Here is a 17,447-nt window from a genome sequence, read left to right on the forward strand (position 1 = left end):
TCAGCCACGTCTATTAGAGAAACTGATGGGTACTTGAATTACAAAATCACAGCGGCGACACACTCAAGTGATTGGTGTGGCAATGAAAAACCAAACAAAAAGAGCAAATGCAATGCCAGATACAAGGACGGTACTAGAAGACTACCTGCATTCAAGGGCAAAGGGAATAATAAAGAAAATAGCAGGAGAGCCATCGTTGCTAGTGGCTCTTCATCTGAAGTACCATCCAATCCCAGCATTGGTTCTAAGGTTGATAATCCAGATGAGGCATACAGCTTTCAGGAAGTTATGCCTAGAGCTTTAGAATCCTTTTCAACAAAAGGATTCTTCTCACCCTCCAAGCAGAGTTTCAAGTCTATTGAAACTGCCAATGCAGTTGGGCCATTCGTTGACAAATCCCAAAAACCCATCCAATCCAAGACTGTACAGAAGTGCTCGCATACAAAAGAGCGTCTTATAATGAACGGCTTTAAACACTACGATGATCTCGTAATTAGACAGTCCAGCATTCATGGTCTTGGGATTTTTACGCCCGTGTTCATACCTGAAAATACACTAATAATGGAGTATAAGGGTGAAATCATTGGAAAATGCATGTCTGACAAACGAGAAAAGCTGTACAAAATGAACAGTATTGATTCAGTTTATATGTTCAGCGTGTCGGAGGATATGATCATTGACGCAACAATGACGGGCAACAAGGCCAGATACATAAACCATTCATGTAATCCCAACTGTGAGGCAATACACTCCGTTGTTGACAAATCCATCAAGTATTGTAGTACTAGGGATATTTTGCCGGATGAAGAGCTGACAATAAATTATAATATGTCCCAAGACATATATGGCGAGAAGTGTAATTGCGGGGACTCCGAGTGTAAATCCAACAAAAAAAACCATAAATAAATACGATTATAAGCAGGACTTTTCATTTCAGTGCCGATTGGCAGCAAGAATACAATCTACTATTAAAACTGACACTGCAGCTAACAGCCAAAGACATGCGCACTGCCAGGATCGAACTGGCCCCCTCCTGCGTGTAAAGCAGACGTGATAAGCCACTACACTAAGCGCGCTATGCATGTACTTCCTATTCGTACTTGGCTGCACTACTCTATCTCAAAGACCACATTAAATTGAGCTTTTTAATTCCACCACAGAAACCGCTTGCTTCAAACTTTGTATATCACAAAAATTTTCAATTTTTCTTCACCATGATTCTTCAGCTCGACAAAGTTAGAGAGTCCACGGGAATAAACGATCTCAAAAAAATTAAGATCAATGGGGAAGACCGCTTCATAGCCTCTTTTGGCGGAACAATAAGAGTTTACAACGAAACAACGGAAATCCACAATTTTGCAACACCTTTCAGCGTTTTTCACATTTTTCCATATCAGGATTGCTACTTTCTCGTAGGGCGAAAGCATTACATGGTGTACAAGGGGATTTGCAAGATTGTCAGAACACGCCTTTGAGTTCGAGTTTGGTCGTGTAGTTAAAATCCTGTCGCTCAGGAATTTTATAATCATATTTTATGAAAATGGGCACTACAACCTCGGAACAATAAGGAATTTGGAAATTGAATTGGACGAAGCACCAAATGATGGGCAGTTCTTCAATGTTCTAGGATCTGAGATGTTCGATGACAAAATAGTAATCCTGGCCAAAACCTTCACTCAAAGCTATCTTCTGACCTACTCACTCGAAAACTGCAAATTTAAAGTTGTTAAAAAGGACATCCAGGGCGGAAATGCCATTGCCAGGCACTCATCCAGCATGCTTTTGATTTTTAACAAAGAAGGATTGTGGAAGTACCAGGATAAGCTTGTATTTATCAAAGAATTTGCAAACTTCAAAATCGCCTGTTCATACTTTGACGAGGAAAATAACAGAACGCTGCTGTTTTGCAGCAATGGTGAGGTGATATCGATCAACTCGGACTTTTCACACTTGACGGTTGGATTTACCAAATCAAAAATAGCATCTGTAGCTAAAATCGGCACCACTTTCTTCTGCGGATCAATCCAGCTATCCTATTTTCTGAGGATTGCCGACCATCTCATAATATTGAAGGTACTTGGAAATGTCCTTAGTGGCAAAGCAGGCCGCAGTCTTAATGACCACTGCTCTTCTCTGAGATCCCGGCTTTTGTTGAAGCTGCTGTACCAAAGAGAGCTCAGCTCCGATCCAGTTTCACTGGACCACGGATCTTCAGGCGATTGGCCAATAAAAAAGATCCAAGAGTCTGCCAATATTGCAATCGACGATGTAGCCAAAAGACTTCTCGAAATTTGTGAGTTGAGAGATGAAGCACCATGTTTTATGGGATATTATAGAGGTGACCGTTTCTTCATTTTTAGTTTTGAGCAGTTTAGTGTCATAAACAATTGTTGTTTTGAGCCAGTTGTAAATGCATCGTCCTCTTGCATATTCACATCAAAGAGGATACTGTGCTTTTCGCAAGAATGCATTTTTCAGTTCAATCTTGAGTGCTCGCGCGTAAAAATTTACCAGGATCTAGCACTGGTCTATTCTTTCGGGTCCTTGTATTTGTTCAATACTAGCTCACAATCATTTAAATCATGCAGTGTTTCCTTCGATCTCTGCGACTTTATATTAAGAGACGAAAAGGTTCTGTGCATTGATTTCGACGAAAAAACTCACATCATTGAGGAGGCTGGCTTCAATATATTGTATATTGAGAAGCATGCTCTTTCCTTTGACGATCTGTTTGGCGAGCATTGCCAAATGCTATCTTTGAGCAATTCACAGACCTTCAACTCAAAGTATCTTTGTGATTTTTGCACCGATCTGCCAAAGCCGTTTCTTGTTGCAAACGGCAAAATTTTTACATTAATAGATGGTATTAAACCTTATGTTTTGCTTAGCTCGGGCTCGTATATTCATAACATTACCCACTGCAAAAATTATCTGATTGTCTCGGGCTCAAACACCATTGTTTTTGACACTACAGGTGCAATGACTTCATACTGCAACTTCAAATCTACAAATTCATTCATGGTTGATGATAGCATCTATGCCTGTCTGCCTTCAGGCCAGATTCAGCAAATTGTTCCAGAAACATTATGTTTTGCAGAGAACCTCTTCAACGAAAAATATGCTTGTCATACCTGTAAGACTTCGACAGAGATCAGTATTGACAGGAAAAGCATCAAGTATTCTCTGGGTACAAGCACACTTGAATATGCAAACTACGTCCAAAAGTTCAGCTGTGCTGTGCGTAAGAATCTCTTTTGTGTCGGGCTGATTTCTATTAATTTTGATAGAAACAAGCTTGTATTCTTCTCCACAGACAACAAAAAATTGAAGATAAGACACACCATTGAGCTCTCCAGCATGCCAATATGTGGGTGTGCATATAAAAATAACGTGTGTGTCGTTACCTCTGATAGCATTATGCTGATATCCTTAAAGTACGGAAAGATTAAAATTTCTGAGAAGATCAAAAATACACATTATCCATGCAAGGGCCTTGAGTTTTACAACGAGAGCACAGTGCTAGTAACAACGCTTGATTGGTTTTATCTGGTAGTAAACCTAAAGATGAATCTTGTGAAGAAGATCCAAACTGAAAACTTCTGCATTCCTTTTATGATCAATGGAATAGACGGGCATGCAACCAGGAATATGCTGCATTATCACGGAGCAGTTATCGACTGCATTGAGGATGTCGCCTACATCGTCAGCCATAAGAATTCAATTCTCATTTTAACCACAAATGGCAGTGTTCTGTTTCTCCACACTATTCAGTCTGATACATTTAGGTTTATTTATGACTCTGCACCAAAGGTGATTAACAATCTTGTCGAACACTAAATAATTAACTGTATTTATTCTTTATTACCTGTTCTGTATCTCTGGCCGATGTTTAACGTTTGAAACCAACGTAAAATGCAGATGATGTAGAGTGTATGTGGCATGCTATTTCAATATAATGTCAACTGGCAAGCCTTTACCATTCAACCCGAAAGGTCCTCTTTTTAGGAATGATAAACTGCCTTTCTTCAGTGTCAAAATGCACCGACCCATGTCGTTCGACTGAAATGACACGTTCCAAAACCTCATCTGAATTTCTCAGCTGGGCAGGCCCATTTATACACCCACTTTTGCAGATTCTAAGCTCCACAAATCCACATTGGCTACTGTGCTTCGCTTTGTTTAGATGGTTTATGCAGCTTTCAATTCCCGATACTTCCATAATGTCCTGGCTATGCGATACCTCCCACGGCAAAACCTCATACTCTATTGAGTTTTCAGGATGAAATTTATCCTTCAGAAACTCATAAAACTCCTTTGTTCCCAGAAAATAGCTGATGTCAGTGTTGTCTCTTCTCAGCTCGTCTTTTTTGTCATAGCACTGCATGACACTGACTATTTTATGATCTTTGATACTTGGTGCATGGTTTTTACCGCCATTCGTAATAAAATCGGCTGCTGTTTGCTGGAAGGTCTTTCTTGTTGAAAGCATCGGAATTAGGCTTGGAAACACTCGCTCTACATACAGAACCACAGCCGGACATTCGCTTGAAATGCCCACTTCTGTGCCTTTTCTGAAATACGAAGTATCTACAACTTTGTAAACACTAAAATGCTCTTTTAGAAACTTAACTAGAGACTTTTCAAACGAACAGTAGTTGATTTCTGGATATAGCCGACTGATGTTTTCTTTGGACTGGCTGGAAAGGATAAAAGAGTATGTTTGGTCCTTGTTACTGAGAAACGATGTATCGACTCTGAAGCTCTCTTTCTCAGAGGCAGTTATACATCCGCTGCAAGCTAAGCAATCTGCGAGGCTAATTCTGTCTGGCTTTATGCAGGATGAAGAGCTTGGGAGATCGGTTTGGAAAAATCTACTCATAGGGGGCAAAGCCACTGCTCTATAGTAATCATGGGTCTAAATTTACATAGTCTCTGATGCCGACATGAAGCACATCTTTCACCGTGGCTTGCCATTTCCACTTTGTTAGTATGTACAAAATTTAGGCCTTGCTATATGGACAGAACAAAAGAGTTTTTCTCCATTGTGGAACTTACAGAAATACCACAAAATGCATTTGAGCAGCCATCTTTTTTCGAAGACATCAATGGAATAGAACAAGAGATCGACAAAGCATATTCGTCCCTCTCAAAACTTACAAGCTATGAGTCTTTCAAGGCACAAGCACTCCTAAACCAATGGCCGATTGCTCAAGGAATACAAAAGCACATCCATGGTAGACGACAGTGGATCCAAGGACTACCAAGAGGTGCTTTCAAACCTGAGGAGCATGGTTAACACGAAATTTTTAAAATACACCTTAAAATTAAACGAGATGAGGCGGAAGCTTCAGCGGGAGGCATTAGAAGCACCAAGTGCTCCCAAAGAAGTCAACAGCAGAGAGACCAGCACTTCGTTGCTAATGGAGGAGCAAGAACACCAACAGAAGAATGAGTTTATGGAAGAAAGAAAAAGAATCGTCAAAAGCATAAATGAAATAGGACAGATTGTGGAGGATATTTCAATCCATGTTAGGCTGCAGGAAGAACAGCTAAAGAGGATTGACGATATTGTAATTCAGAGTGATAAGTGGTCCAAGAAGGCTCTCAACGAGCTGAATGATATTTGGTTTGCAGTTCGATCCAATAGAAAAACCATCGTGAAGTTCTTTGTCTTCTGGATTTTGGTTATTTTGCTGTTTTGGGGCCTAAGGAAGATATAAGCTAGATCTGGAAATCGCCTTTAACAGTATGGATTTGAGCGAGCATTTATGCATGCCGAACTTTTATTAAATTTTTGCCAACAATTGATGTCTGAGGCTTGTTTTGTTATTAGATATGGCTGCAGTATATCAGACTGTTTTTGGCTAGTTTAGTCAAACTTAGTTGTGCTCTTGGGTTTTTCCATAGCATTCAAGTAGTTGCTTGTAAAGATTGTAAATCTCCTATCCTTTTCTTCGCAATCATCCATGAGGTGCGATGAGCTAAAACACAGCGGACAGCTCATAACAAAATTGGCCATTCTGTTTCTGTTCACAAGCTTGTATCGTCGCCAGATCCTTGGACACTCATCAACATAGTGGCGCTGTGCGGGACAAAGGTTGCACAGCCTATGCTCTAGCGGCCTATCTCTGCAAAAACGATAGGCATGGCCCAGTCTGAAGCAATTATCACACAATAGATAGTCACAAGGTTTACCTTTGTGCATAGTACTGCAGTATATGCAGCTTCTTTCTTGCTCTTGCGTGCAGTCTCTTGAAACATGTCCTACTTCACCACACTTGTAGCAAACTGTGGTGTCTTCAAAGTATCGTCTTTTGTCATTCTTTACTGATGTTACAGCCCTCGAGGTATCCAGAGAAACAGATTCTCTGTGAAACATCATGCTGAGAAGATCATACTTGTCAATATCTTCGTCTATGTCTATGATTTGATTTCCATCTACAATCCGAATTTTTGAAAATATTGAGTCTGTGTCCTCTGGCATGGCCAAAGGATTTTCACAGATAAAATGCACAGAGCAAAGCCTGGTTGAAAAAACTCAGTGTGGAGTGAGCTCCTGCTGGTTTCTATTTCAGCAAAATTATACATGCAGAATACTGCCACAAAAACAAGGTACAGCTACTTTCAACATTTAATTCACAATGGGTGAAGATCGCCGTCGCAAACCATTGTTATTGCCTTGCCAAAAACGACAGTTATTTTTCTATTTTCATCCTCAATGACACAGTTTGCAACTTCATCATATCCTAGCAATTTTCCTTTTACAGCCTCTCCTCCAAATGTGATTATTGAAACATGGGTATTTTTAAACCTCCTCAAATCATTGAACAGTGTCCTCTTTGGCGGCTTTTCAGACCTTTCTGCCATGTGTCTGCCAACATCTTCGAGCAACTCATCTTCATAGCCACATTGAACTTCTCCATTTTTTTCTGGAAAAGGCGCTTTGTCCTCAGTCGATGAATTTTCCATTGCCAGGGTGGTCAGGAGAGAAGGCTTTATGCACATCCAATAAATGTTGCAAACCCATTGCAGGTAGTGATAAAAATCCATATGGATTACTGAGTAAACTCAGCTTAGATATTTAATTTAACCAATTTATTCGGCAAACATGTTGTAGTATATGCTCGATTCAATGTCAATACTGGCTTCTTCATTCTTCTGGCTTGAAGCAAGTGACTCGCAGTATTTCTTATCTGTAGACAGAACATGATGTCTGATTTTAAAAGTCACCATTTTAAGCTCAGACAAAACATCAGAGTCAAACGAAACAGTAAGGCGGTCAAGCAGGTCTTTCTGGTCCTGAAACAGCTGGTTCAAATCTACCTTTTTATTTTGATCCAGCGGTACATTTATATTAAAAAACTTTTTAATCTCAGGGTCGTCGAGGACAAAACCAGCACACTCGACAAGCCTTCTGGCACAGTCGGGATCTTCAAATACTACCAGGTACTTTCCCTTATTCAGCCTTCTTACTGATGTAATGACTCCGTATTTCTGTGCATACTCTTTGAGTTCCTCAATTGAGAACCTTGACTCATCCACCTTATTGAATATAACCTCAGAATTATCAATTTTGAACTTCTTACTCGCAGAGGTCTCGGCTGCCGCACTTTTTTTTGATCCCACAAGCTCGTCCTCGTCATGTGCAAACAGGCAGATGGGCCGGTTGCAGTTTGACGCATCTTTGCACATCTTCTTTCTAAACATAAACAGCTTGTCTACAAAGCTTTTAGTACCGTCTTTTAGCAGTGGCTCTAAGGCTCTCATCACGTCTATGTAATGGTTCTTTGATTCTTTTACAGTATACTCAATAGTGGATACAATGATGGGGCCCAGATCTGGATATTCGTGTTTTATGTAAGCCAGAAGTGTTGGTGCCAGCGGCATTGTCAGCTTATTTCTCTGTTGATCTGTATTCATCTGGCCTGTGTGGACAACTTAAAAATTTTTAATTGCTAAATAGCAAGAAAGAAGTGAAGGCATATCACTTTGCTGAACATGTGTACCCGTGTTCTTCAAAAACTGAAGGTATTTAGCATCAAAGCACAGTGGATTTTAAAGAAATAGTTGATTTTAAAATGCTTTGAGAAGAAATGGAATAAACAAAATATTTATGTTTGCCTGATATAGGAAATATCCTTGCGATAGTAGTCTTATCTATCTTGATATTCTTTAAGAGCGTGTCAAAATATATGAACTTTCCGCACGACTCCAGACTATGCAGACCATTTGAAATATCTGCAATATTCAACAGCAGATGCGAGCACTTGCCTTGATAATCAAAGAACAAGCACACCTGGCTGTGACTAATGTTCATCCCGCTCAGCAGCTGGTAGGTTTTCTGCCTGAGAAAGTCAAGATTTTCAATATTGGCTAGCTCTCGGACTGAGTGAATTTCCGGGCTCTTGAAAAGACAATGCCAGACTAATGCGTCGGTGTCTTCGGAAAATATGAGAAAGCTGTCATCTTCATACAGCCTTCTTGATAATTCTCTACTTTTAATTGTCTTGGCCTCTGATTTAATGTAGGCATCATAAGACTCGCAGTAGTATTCATATAGACATGTGCCACGTGCCAACACACTTTCATCAATCGGGTGCTTCAGTGTTACATCGCATTCCAATTCACATTCAACATTTGCGCTTTCGTAAACATCATTTTTAATGTGGGGCACATGCTTCCTGGCTTTTACATCCTCAAGCACAGAGAGATCAATTGTGGGATAGCAAATCTCAATGACAGCTCCGTGCTGTCCATTTTCAACATGCAAAACTGTGTTTTTACTTGTTTCAATCAACTTTTTCATGTTCATTGCAGGATCCGCCATAGATAGAAGGGGAGCTAGGGCCAAAAATATTGGCATAGTGAGCAAGATTTTGTTTAATCTCTGGCAAGCTAGCCTTGTATTAATATGCTAATGTCCTTATATTTCATTACAACAAAAGCGTCGTTTGCTCATCCCCGAACAGATGCAGGAGTAATGCGGTTAAAAGCACAATCCTGCGATTCCACCAACATGAATTTCAATTAGCTCTCCAAAGAAAATAGGCAGCAAAAGCCACACCAGGGTCGTAATAGGCACTCTACTTATTGTTATGTAGACTATTGCTAGAATGAAAAATTTTACATCATCCTATGTCTGAGAATGTTGCAAAAGCACAACTGCTGAACTTTATTTTAAATAAAAAGTACGGAGCCAAAGAGCAGTCCAACCCTATTATAGAAAATCAGATAAAGGCCTTGAATGCGCCCGGCTGCTTGCTTGGGTTCAGATCAGACTTTACAGTCGATGAACTCAATCATTGGCTGGCAGAGCTGGAAAGTATATTTCCGATTCAAGAGGAAATACTGCAAGACCTGATATTTGGCATGCTATATGGCTCTGAGGTGTTTCAAAAGCTGGCCAAGGCCAAGGATTTCAAATTTGCAAGTATTTCCAAGCTTTATAAGTCCAGATTTGAGACGAATAGGAAATACTTGGCAGAATTCAATTCAAAGGACCAGGGAAAAATCAACATCCACGCCCCAAAGAGGATTGTAACCAGGTTTCCGCCAGAGCCATCAGGATATCTTCACATTGGTCATGCAAAAGCGGCATTTCTTAACCAGTACATGGCAAAGGACGGGAAATTGCTGGTTCGGTTCGATGATACTAATCCGGAAAAAGAGACCCTGGAGTTTGAAAATGCAATCCTCGAAGATCTGGAGCTGTTGAAGATTTCCGACTTCAAGCTTTCCCATAGCTCCGACTATTTTGACGTGATATTTGAATATGCCTGCCAGTTGGTAAAAGAGGGCAAAGCTTACGTTGATAACACAGAGCTGGAAACCATGAGGCAGCAAAGAACAGATGGTGTTGCGTCTCGAAACAGGGATCTTGATCCCGAAACATCACTCAAAATCTTCAGGGCTATGAAGGATGGAAAATATAAAGATTACTGTTTAAGAGCCAAAATCAGCATTGACAATCCAAATAAGGCCATGAGAGACCCGGTAATTTATAGGCACGTTGAGACTGCTCATCACTATGCCGGAAATAAGTATAGAATCTACCCAACTTATGATTTTACAGTTCCTATTTTGGACAGCATTGAGGGCGTGACGCTTGCCCTAAGGACAAACGAGTATCGCGACAGGAATGCGCAGTATTACTGGTTCATCGATAACTTACGCCTGGAAAACAGACCAAAGATTCACGACTTTTCTAGGCTGAATTTTGAAAACACGGTTATTTCAAAACGTAAAATGAAGTACTACGTCGAAAAGGGATATGTTACAGGATGGGATGACCCAAGAATGTGCACTTTGAGAGGTCTTGCCAGGCTTGGAATGGATATGGGTGCTTTGAGAGAGTATATAGTTCAGCAAGGTGCCTCTCAAAAAACAGCTGTTGTTTCCTGGGATAAGATATGGGCATTGAATAAGAAAGTGATTGATCCTCGCAGTCCACGACATAGTGCTGTCCCTTTGATGGACTATGTTGTATGCTATATTGATACCTGTCCGGAATGCAATATTGGCCATCCCCACTGCCTGGATAAGTCGGATAGATACATCGAAATTCCCAAGCACAAGAAGCATTCTGATCTCGGCAACAAACAGCTGCTTCTGTCAACGGAGATTTTACTTTCACAGGCAGATGCATCCGTTCTGAAAATTAACGAAGAATTTACATTGATGAATTGGGGAAATGCGATTGTCACAGATAAAGCTGCTGAAAACGGAAAGATTAGGTCACTGAGAATTAAGCTCAATCTCAACGGGGACTTTAAAACAACCGAGAACAAAATAACCTGGATTGCCAGAAAAGGCGCTGTGATGGTGAAGTTCTATGAGTATGGTAATTTACAGAATGATCTCAATACCGAGGATCTAGATTTGAAGTTTAACCAGGACTCAAAAAAGGAAGAGTGGTGGCTAGCTGAGAGCTCGATTTCTGAGATCCGAAAGTCCCAAACACTACAGATCGAGCGGATTGGGTTTTTTATATGCGATGGGCCATTCGAATTTAACTTGATCCCATTTACTAAGCAGAAAAGAACGGAGTAAATTCTTTATTATCTAATACTGCCGTATTTTAATTTCATTAAGCATAGCAATGATTGCTAGAGTGGTGTGGGCCCCGTTGGTTTTGAGCTGTCTGCACTGGGCTGTGTGGTCTTTACGCTGTTAGAGTGGTTTTCTATCCTCGCTCCCAAGCTTAGCCTTTTTATCTTCCTAATTCTGGTCCCCAATGAAGGAGCTTAAGTTCCACAAAGAATCAGAATGCCAAAGACTCAAAGTACCAAACAAGGACAATATATATTCTGGATATTTTAAATTTGCAACTCAGAACACAGCAGTATACGATGGATACTGCTTTGTAGAAAGCAGGAACGAAATTATGAAGATTTGCGTGGAATGTGACAAAGTCTTTGCAAAGAAAGACCAGATAGCGATCCTAAGGAGCAGCAAGCTTGAGATATTTAAAAACAATCAACTAGTTAAGACAATTCAGATCAAGGGGTCTAGCAACATACGCGATTTTCTGTTAAATTTTGAGGAAGATCTGGGGAGAGTTGAAGATTCAAGTGATATATTCATGGTCGATGATAAGGAAATGGCCATAAACAAGCAAAGGATACTCTTTGATGGAAACGAATATCCGAATGAGATTTACGAGCCAGGCTGTAGGCATTTTGTAGCATGGAGGGATAAAGTGGCCGTCGTTGGAAATAGTAAAAGTTTTAATTTCGTGTATTTTTATAATGGCGAAATGGCCGAGGCTGAAGAATACAGTCCACTGTCTGTGCGAACAGACGAAGACTCTCTGGATTCAGTCCCGCTAGTTGACATTAAGTTCTGGAGAGACAAGCTCCTGCTGATTGACGAAGCTTTCATTAATGTTTTTGCTATGTCAGGTCTTGAGAAGGTGTCTGAAACTGATAAAGCTGTTGTTGAGTATAGTATCAAAGACGGGAAGCTTATTCAGTCTGAGATCTCAGGCATGATATTGGACAAAGAGCCCTTGAAACTGTTGGAGCCTGGGAATGAACTGCTGCCTGGTGCAATTTCGGGTCCTAAGATTTCAAGCATTAACAACGTGGCATCCACATCTGCCTGTGAGAACCAGAAGACAGGGAATTACAATGCAACAGAACCACTACTGTCTACATCAAATGATCATTTGAACATGCCAACTGAATGCACAAGAAAAAACGGGTTGGTGCCAGAGAAACTAGATGCGAATAGAGCAGACGAAGAAGCCAGACAACTTGACATAGAGTTCACACAGAGAATAACATCTATAAAAAATTCGTTTTCTCAACTGCAGAAGAAGACTGCTGCGCCAAGGTGCATGGTGCTTGTTCCATCAAGGTTTGATTTTGAGGGGCTTTATAATTTAATTTTCCACAATCATACTAAGGAGTATGAGGACGTGCTATCAAATATGATTTTCCAGATTGAGAGTCTTCAATCGATATCTGAAAGCAATATTTCAGAGAGTATAAAATATTTCGATTCTAAAATATTTCAGAAAAAGTCAGTTAAAATACCTGTTAAATACCATGATCCACTGTGTGCGAAGCTAAACACCTGCTTGAAAGTTTCGAATCCGTTTGACGATCTTTTTGAGGGGATTAAAGTTTTAAATGTCCAAGAATCGAATGTCTTTCCCAAGTTTGAGCCGAAAGATGCTCAGGCTGAAAGTGCTCAGAACAAAGATACTCCGAATGAACATGGTGCAAAGGCTGAAGTAGCATCTAAGATCCTTGATCAGCAGCCCGCTGTTTCAGCCGACCAAAACAAGCCAATCGATGGTACGTTTACTGGCGTTGGCCAGAATGCACCGTCTGCAAATGATTTGAACAGCCAAGCTGGTGTGAATCCTAGAAAGCCAGCTTCATCAGTCATTAATGTTGGCAATGCAGGACCTAGGACCGCCAGCCTATCAAATAGCCAGCCAATCTCCATCCCATTTGGTGCCAGCATAAGAGATTCTAGCAGATTTGTCGCACCTGCCAACCAACCAAGCGTTTCTCTTTTCAACAACACTCAACAAGGTGTGAACAGTAATCTTTTTGTTCGGGATACCTCTTCTCTGTTTAGCGACATTGCTTCCACCTCATTAAACATGTCCGGCACAAATACACAAAATGCATCCACAGCAATGAATCCAGCTCAAGATGAGACTGGTAGTACACATGTCAGTGCGTTCAATCGCTTGGCAGGTTCTCGTCGACTATTTAAATAAATTGCTCAATTGTTTGTAGCCATTTAGTGTCGAACTCTGCATGGTTGCCAAGTCTTCATGCTAGCAGTGCTAATGCAGCAACAGCAGCGGAGGTATTTGACTATTGCCAAAGAGTCTCATTATCACCACAAACTCTCTGGTGTTTCTCCCTCATTTGACAATTCCCAATCACTTGTCGCTTCGGCCTGCTTGCTATTACGTGCTGATTGAATTGTCTATGCACATTTCGCTGCGTCGTATTTTTCTTGATACTCTCTTCATTCTCGAGCTACTCAAATTTTTAACAATATTGCATTCTAGAAAGAGATTTGTCAGCCCCAATGTGGTCCACAAACGAACTCAAGAAAAGATTCTTCGCATACTTTGAGAAGAGAGGACACAAGGTCCTGCCGTCATCATCGGTAGTCCCCAAGAACGATCCAACACTTCTGTTTACTAACAGCGGAATGGTTCAGTTCAAAAGCTATTTTCTAGGAGAGAAAAGTCCGTACAAAAGAGTGGTAACATCGCAGAGATGCATCCGAGCTGGTGGAAAGCACAACGACCTTGATGATGTGGGAAAAGACAACTACCATCACACATTCTTTGAGATGCTTGGAAACTGGTCATTTGGCGACTATTTCAAAGAGGAAGCAATTGAGTTTGCGTATGATTTTCTGGTCAACGACCTAAAGCTTGACAAGAACAACATATATGTTACTATCTACGAGGAGATGGATACAGAGTCCAAAAGGATTTGGAGCAAATATGTCGATCCCTCAAGGATCATCTCCGCATCTTTTAAGGACAACTTTTGGGAGATGGGCGAGTATGGGCCATGTGGCCCCTGCACCGAAATCCACTACGACAGAGTAGGAAATAGAGATGCATCGCACCTGGTGAATAAGGACGATCCTGAAGTTGTAGAGTTCTGGAATATTGTCTTCATGGAATATGAAAGGACACCAAAGGGTCTTGAGCCACTGAAGATCAAGCACATTGACACTGGAATTGGCTTGGAAAGATTATTAAGCATATTGATGGGTGTCAAATCGAATTACATGATTGACACCTTCCAAAATATAATAAAATTTGTCGAGACCAAGTGTGGGTTCAAATACGAGGATAAGAACAGTCTCCAGGACGTTGCATTCAGAGTTCTTGCAGATCACTCCCGGACGATTGCTGTATGCTTGAACGACAATGTCTCGTTTTCCAGCGAGGGTGTGGGATACGTTCTCAGAAGAATCCTTAGACGGGCAGTAAGACATGCCCACGATACTCTAAAGCTTGAAAAGGGGGTTCTTTCACAGTGTGTTGCAAAAGCAGCCGAGTGCATGGGCCTCGAGATTGATGCCTCTGTTGTTGACGATGAAGAAGCTTTATTCCTTAAGACGCTTGTAAAGGGATTGAATCAGCTGATGAAGATGTACGAATCAAAAGGCAGACTTGACGGGCCAGACATTTTTGTTTTGTACGACACATATGGATTTCCCGTTGATCTAACTGAGTTGATTGTGAAGGAAAAGCAGATACCATTTTCAATGGAGGGATTTAATGAATGTGTCAACAAAGCAAAGGAAACAAGCAGCAAGTCAAACAAGAAGCTAGTTACTGTGAACTTTGATTTCCAAAAGACCGATGACTCATTCAAATATACTACCAATGGTATTACTGCAGAACTAAAGGCAGCCATACTGGACAACGAAAGTGTGTCTGTTCTGCCCGAAGGAGCACTGGCTATTCTTGTTTTTGATCGAACATGTTTCTATGGAGAATCAGGAGGACAGGTTGGCGATGCTGGAACTGTTGAGTTTTTTGACGAAAGCAGCCGCAAAATTGGTGTCTTTGATGTGCAGGATACTCAGATCCAGAGAGGCTATGTGCTGCATATTGGCCAGCTCAGAGGCACGGCCTCGTCTAGCGCAAAGCTCACATACAACGAAAGTATAAGATCAGCCACGCGCGCAAACCACTCCTCAGTTCATATTTTGAACTATTTCCTTCGTACCTTTATGAAAACCGAGCAGCAGGGCTCTTTGGTTGATTCGGAAAGAGCACGCTTTGATTTTGAAAGCAAAAAACTGAGTGATAGTACCTTGGACAGCTTGGAAGAGAAAATCAACCAGTTTATTACGTCAAATGCGACCGTTACTGTCACTGCCCACCCAAAAGACGAAGTACTATCTAACCAGGGCATTATTAAAATGGCTGATGAGGACTATCCCGAAACCGTTAGAGTTGTCACCATGTGCAATGGACCAGTAACAATCAAGGAGGTGTGCGGTGGCACCCATGTCTCGAACACTTCGGAGATTAAGTGTGTTAGGCTGCTTTCCGAGTCTGGAATCAAGGCCAATACACGAAGGATCATGCTAGTTTCTGGAAAAAAGGCCCTGGAAGTTGATGAAAATGCTGAATCGTTGAGAAAAAGGCTAATGGCTGGTGAGATAGTGAAAATTGATTGCCAACTGTCTATTTCACAGAAAAGAGAAATTGAAGGGATGAATAAGGATAACCTGAAAAGAATGCAGAAAGAACTTGAGAGCAGCATATCATCACTCAAAAAGGAAATCGAAACAGGTCTCCTCAATTTCAGGGTTTCTTCAATGGGGTATCCAGATGTTTTTAGCTATGAATGTGCTGAGCTGTCCAAGTTTTCAAGAAAAGAGATAGTCAAGTCTCTTGGCTCATTGATTGGGTCTATCGACGTAGCTTGTGTTTTGTTTGCGGAAAAAGATGGCGAGGTCCAATTTGTTGCACGTGCTTCCGAGCCAGAAAACCTGTGCTCGAAGATTGAATCTGAGTTTTTATCAAGCACAGTACGGATTGTCAAAGACCAGCTGCATGGATCAATACCTAAGAACTGCTTTTCAAGCGAGAGGCTTCTTCAGGCATTTCAATAAATTTTTTAAAGGCTGGCAAATGGTATACCGCTGTAACGTCAATGTTGGATTGATTTCCATGAACAGCATTCATCGTCTTAGGTGCTCCGCAATCTCATGTTTTGGCATGAGAATCTTAGCCCGTACTCTGGGTCAGTTTTTTTCGCCAGTCTTAAAACAATCGCAAAGCTGAGCTAGTTTTTATGCCATAGCTTAATCGATGCGAAAAGAATCGTCCAGCATCTGCTGCTATATAATACCAACTACTAATGCTGCACAGCATTTATTAAGGTTTCTACCATACTTTACCATCAAATTTTTACAAACAAAAAACCCATGTATCCACTTAGAAATTTTACTGAAAATGAAATTGAGTATATGAAGAACTACAAATACCAAAGCAGAAACGAGCCTATCCTATACCAGCTCTTCATCCAAAGTATGTTTGATTATCTGCATGTCTTTATTCCAGACAGCATAATGCCTAACCAGTTGACAATGGCAGGTCTGCTTTGCATGCTGATTAGTGTGTCCCTAACCGTCTATATGAATCCCAATCTTGTAGACAGACACAGAAGCCTGGCGCTGGCCAATCTCATTTTACTTGCTATCTACTTTAGTACCGATTTTGTCGATGGAATGCACGCTCGCAGAACAATGCAGTGCAGCCCGATGGGCGCAGTTATGGACCATGGCGTTGACTCAATGGTCACCGGATGTATCATTTTATCGCTGGCGTCATCTCTCAGGCTAGGCATCAATACCCTGATTGTCTTCTTCAGCTACATTGCCCTATTTGGATTTTACATTGCTGGTCTGCATATCAAGTATGCCGGGTATCTTAAGTTCAATGCAATATCTGGCCCGTCAGAGGGATTAGTATCTGCTATGATCATTCATGTGATCTCATGGCTTAGGCCAGAGTTTATTGATTGCATGGCAGGCTTTGTGAAAAGCTCTAAGATCAATAAATACAAAAGCAGGGTTCTAAGCTCGCTGTTAGCACTACTGACTGTTGGATGGATCTATGAATTGTTCCATTCTATTGCAGCAGAAAACAGAAGCCTGCGGACCATGGATGTGGTGATATCTCTGTCTGAACTGCTGTTTTTACTCTCATTTCTGTCGTTCTTGGCCATGATTGACATATCATCCAATATCCAGTTCTTTTACAATTTTTTCTTCATTCTAATACAGAACTTTACAGTCTGCTATGTTGAGGAGACAATAAGCAGCATGGCTGGGACTGCCACTGATATGAGGGTGTTTCTTTTCGCATACATCATATTTTCTGCACTATGCTTCAGCTTTTCGTTCAGAAAGCAGTACAAACTCGCAGGTATCTGCTT

General features: G+C 41.0%; 12 protein-coding genes and 1 non-coding gene across 13 annotated transcripts; 7 read left to right on the plus strand and 6 right to left on the minus strand.

The window, feature by feature from the left end:
* On the plus strand, nt 1–906 carry VICG_00253 (uncharacterized protein; the record flags this gene model as incomplete). Its single annotated transcript, XM_007603644.1, has 1 exon — nt 1–906. A coding segment is annotated over one exon (906 nt), but the record flags the coding sequence as incomplete, so codon positions are not given.
* Nucleotides 907–1,002: 96 nt separating this feature from the next.
* On the minus strand, nt 1,003–1,076 carry VICG_02252. The gene has a single exon. It is a non-coding gene; the product is annotated as a tRNA-Val (tRNA).
* A 379-nt stretch (nt 1,077–1,455) lies between these two features.
* Nucleotides 1,456–3,837, plus strand: VICG_00254 (uncharacterized protein; the record flags this gene model as incomplete). The annotated part of the gene is made up of 1 exon (XM_007603645.1): nt 1,456–3,837. One exon carries the CDS (start codon nt 1,456–1,458, stop codon nt 3,835–3,837), a length of 2,382 nt encoding a protein of 793 aa, XP_007603707.1.
* Nucleotides 3,838–3,973: 136 nt separating this feature from the next.
* VICG_00255 (uncharacterized protein) lies at nt 3,974–4,879 on the minus strand (the record flags this gene model as incomplete). Its single annotated transcript, XM_007603646.1, has 1 exon — nt 3,974–4,879. The coding sequence occupies one exon, from the start codon at nt 4,877–4,879 to the stop codon at nt 3,974–3,976; it is 906 nt and encodes a 301-aa protein (XP_007603708.1).
* Nucleotides 4,880–5,231: 352 nt separating this feature from the next.
* Nucleotides 5,232–5,720, plus strand: VICG_00256 (uncharacterized protein; the record flags this gene model as incomplete). The annotated part of the gene is made up of 1 exon (XM_007603647.1): nt 5,232–5,720. The coding sequence occupies one exon, from the start codon at nt 5,232–5,234 to the stop codon at nt 5,718–5,720; it is 489 nt and encodes a 162-aa protein (XP_007603709.1).
* A 149-nt stretch (nt 5,721–5,869) lies between these two features.
* On the minus strand, nt 5,870–6,484 carry VICG_00257 (uncharacterized protein; the record flags this gene model as incomplete). Its single annotated transcript, XM_007603648.1, has 1 exon — nt 5,870–6,484. The coding sequence occupies one exon, from the start codon at nt 6,482–6,484 to the stop codon at nt 5,870–5,872; it is 615 nt and encodes a 204-aa protein (XP_007603710.1).
* A 152-nt stretch (nt 6,485–6,636) lies between these two features.
* VICG_00258 (uncharacterized protein) lies at nt 6,637–6,969 on the minus strand (the record flags this gene model as incomplete). Its single annotated transcript, XM_007603649.1, has 1 exon — nt 6,637–6,969. One exon carries the CDS (start codon nt 6,967–6,969, stop codon nt 6,637–6,639), a length of 333 nt encoding a protein of 110 aa, XP_007603711.1.
* A 126-nt stretch (nt 6,970–7,095) lies between these two features.
* Nucleotides 7,096–7,920, minus strand: VICG_00259 (uncharacterized protein; the record flags this gene model as incomplete). Its single annotated transcript, XM_007603650.1, has 1 exon — nt 7,096–7,920. The coding sequence occupies one exon, from the start codon at nt 7,918–7,920 to the stop codon at nt 7,096–7,098; it is 825 nt and encodes a 274-aa protein (XP_007603712.1).
* A 118-nt stretch (nt 7,921–8,038) lies between these two features.
* Nucleotides 8,039–8,827, minus strand: VICG_00260 (uncharacterized protein; the record flags this gene model as incomplete). Its single annotated transcript, XM_007603651.1, has 1 exon — nt 8,039–8,827. One exon carries the CDS (start codon nt 8,825–8,827, stop codon nt 8,039–8,041), a length of 789 nt encoding a protein of 262 aa, XP_007603713.1.
* A 308-nt stretch (nt 8,828–9,135) lies between these two features.
* On the plus strand, nt 9,136–11,049 carry VICG_00261 (glutamine-tRNA ligase; the record flags this gene model as incomplete). Its single annotated transcript, XM_007603652.1, has 1 exon — nt 9,136–11,049. One exon carries the CDS (start codon nt 9,136–9,138, stop codon nt 11,047–11,049), a length of 1,914 nt encoding a protein of 637 aa, XP_007603714.1.
* Nucleotides 11,050–11,233: 184 nt separating this feature from the next.
* Nucleotides 11,234–13,234, plus strand: VICG_00262 (uncharacterized protein; the record flags this gene model as incomplete). Its single annotated transcript, XM_007603653.1, has 1 exon — nt 11,234–13,234. The coding sequence occupies one exon, from the start codon at nt 11,234–11,236 to the stop codon at nt 13,232–13,234; it is 2,001 nt and encodes a 666-aa protein (XP_007603715.1).
* Nucleotides 13,235–13,554: 320 nt separating this feature from the next.
* On the plus strand, nt 13,555–16,119 carry VICG_00263 (alanine-tRNA ligase; the record flags this gene model as incomplete). The annotated part of the gene is made up of 1 exon (XM_007603654.1): nt 13,555–16,119. The coding sequence occupies one exon, from the start codon at nt 13,555–13,557 to the stop codon at nt 16,117–16,119; it is 2,565 nt and encodes an 854-aa protein (XP_007603716.1).
* A 315-nt stretch (nt 16,120–16,434) lies between these two features.
* VICG_00264 (uncharacterized protein) lies at nt 16,435–17,445 on the plus strand (the record flags this gene model as incomplete). The annotated part of the gene is made up of 1 exon (XM_007603655.1): nt 16,435–17,445. A coding segment is annotated over one exon (1,011 nt), but the record flags the coding sequence as incomplete, so codon positions are not given.
* Between the last annotated feature and the right edge of the window lie 2 nt (nt 17,446–17,447).

The sequence above is a fragment of the Vittaforma corneae genome, assembly GCF_000231115.1.
Source record: "Vittaforma corneae ATCC 50505 unplaced genomic scaffold supercont1.1, whole genome shotgun sequence".
NCBI classification, from domain to species: Eukaryota; Fungi; Microsporidia; family Nosematidae; genus Vittaforma; species Vittaforma corneae.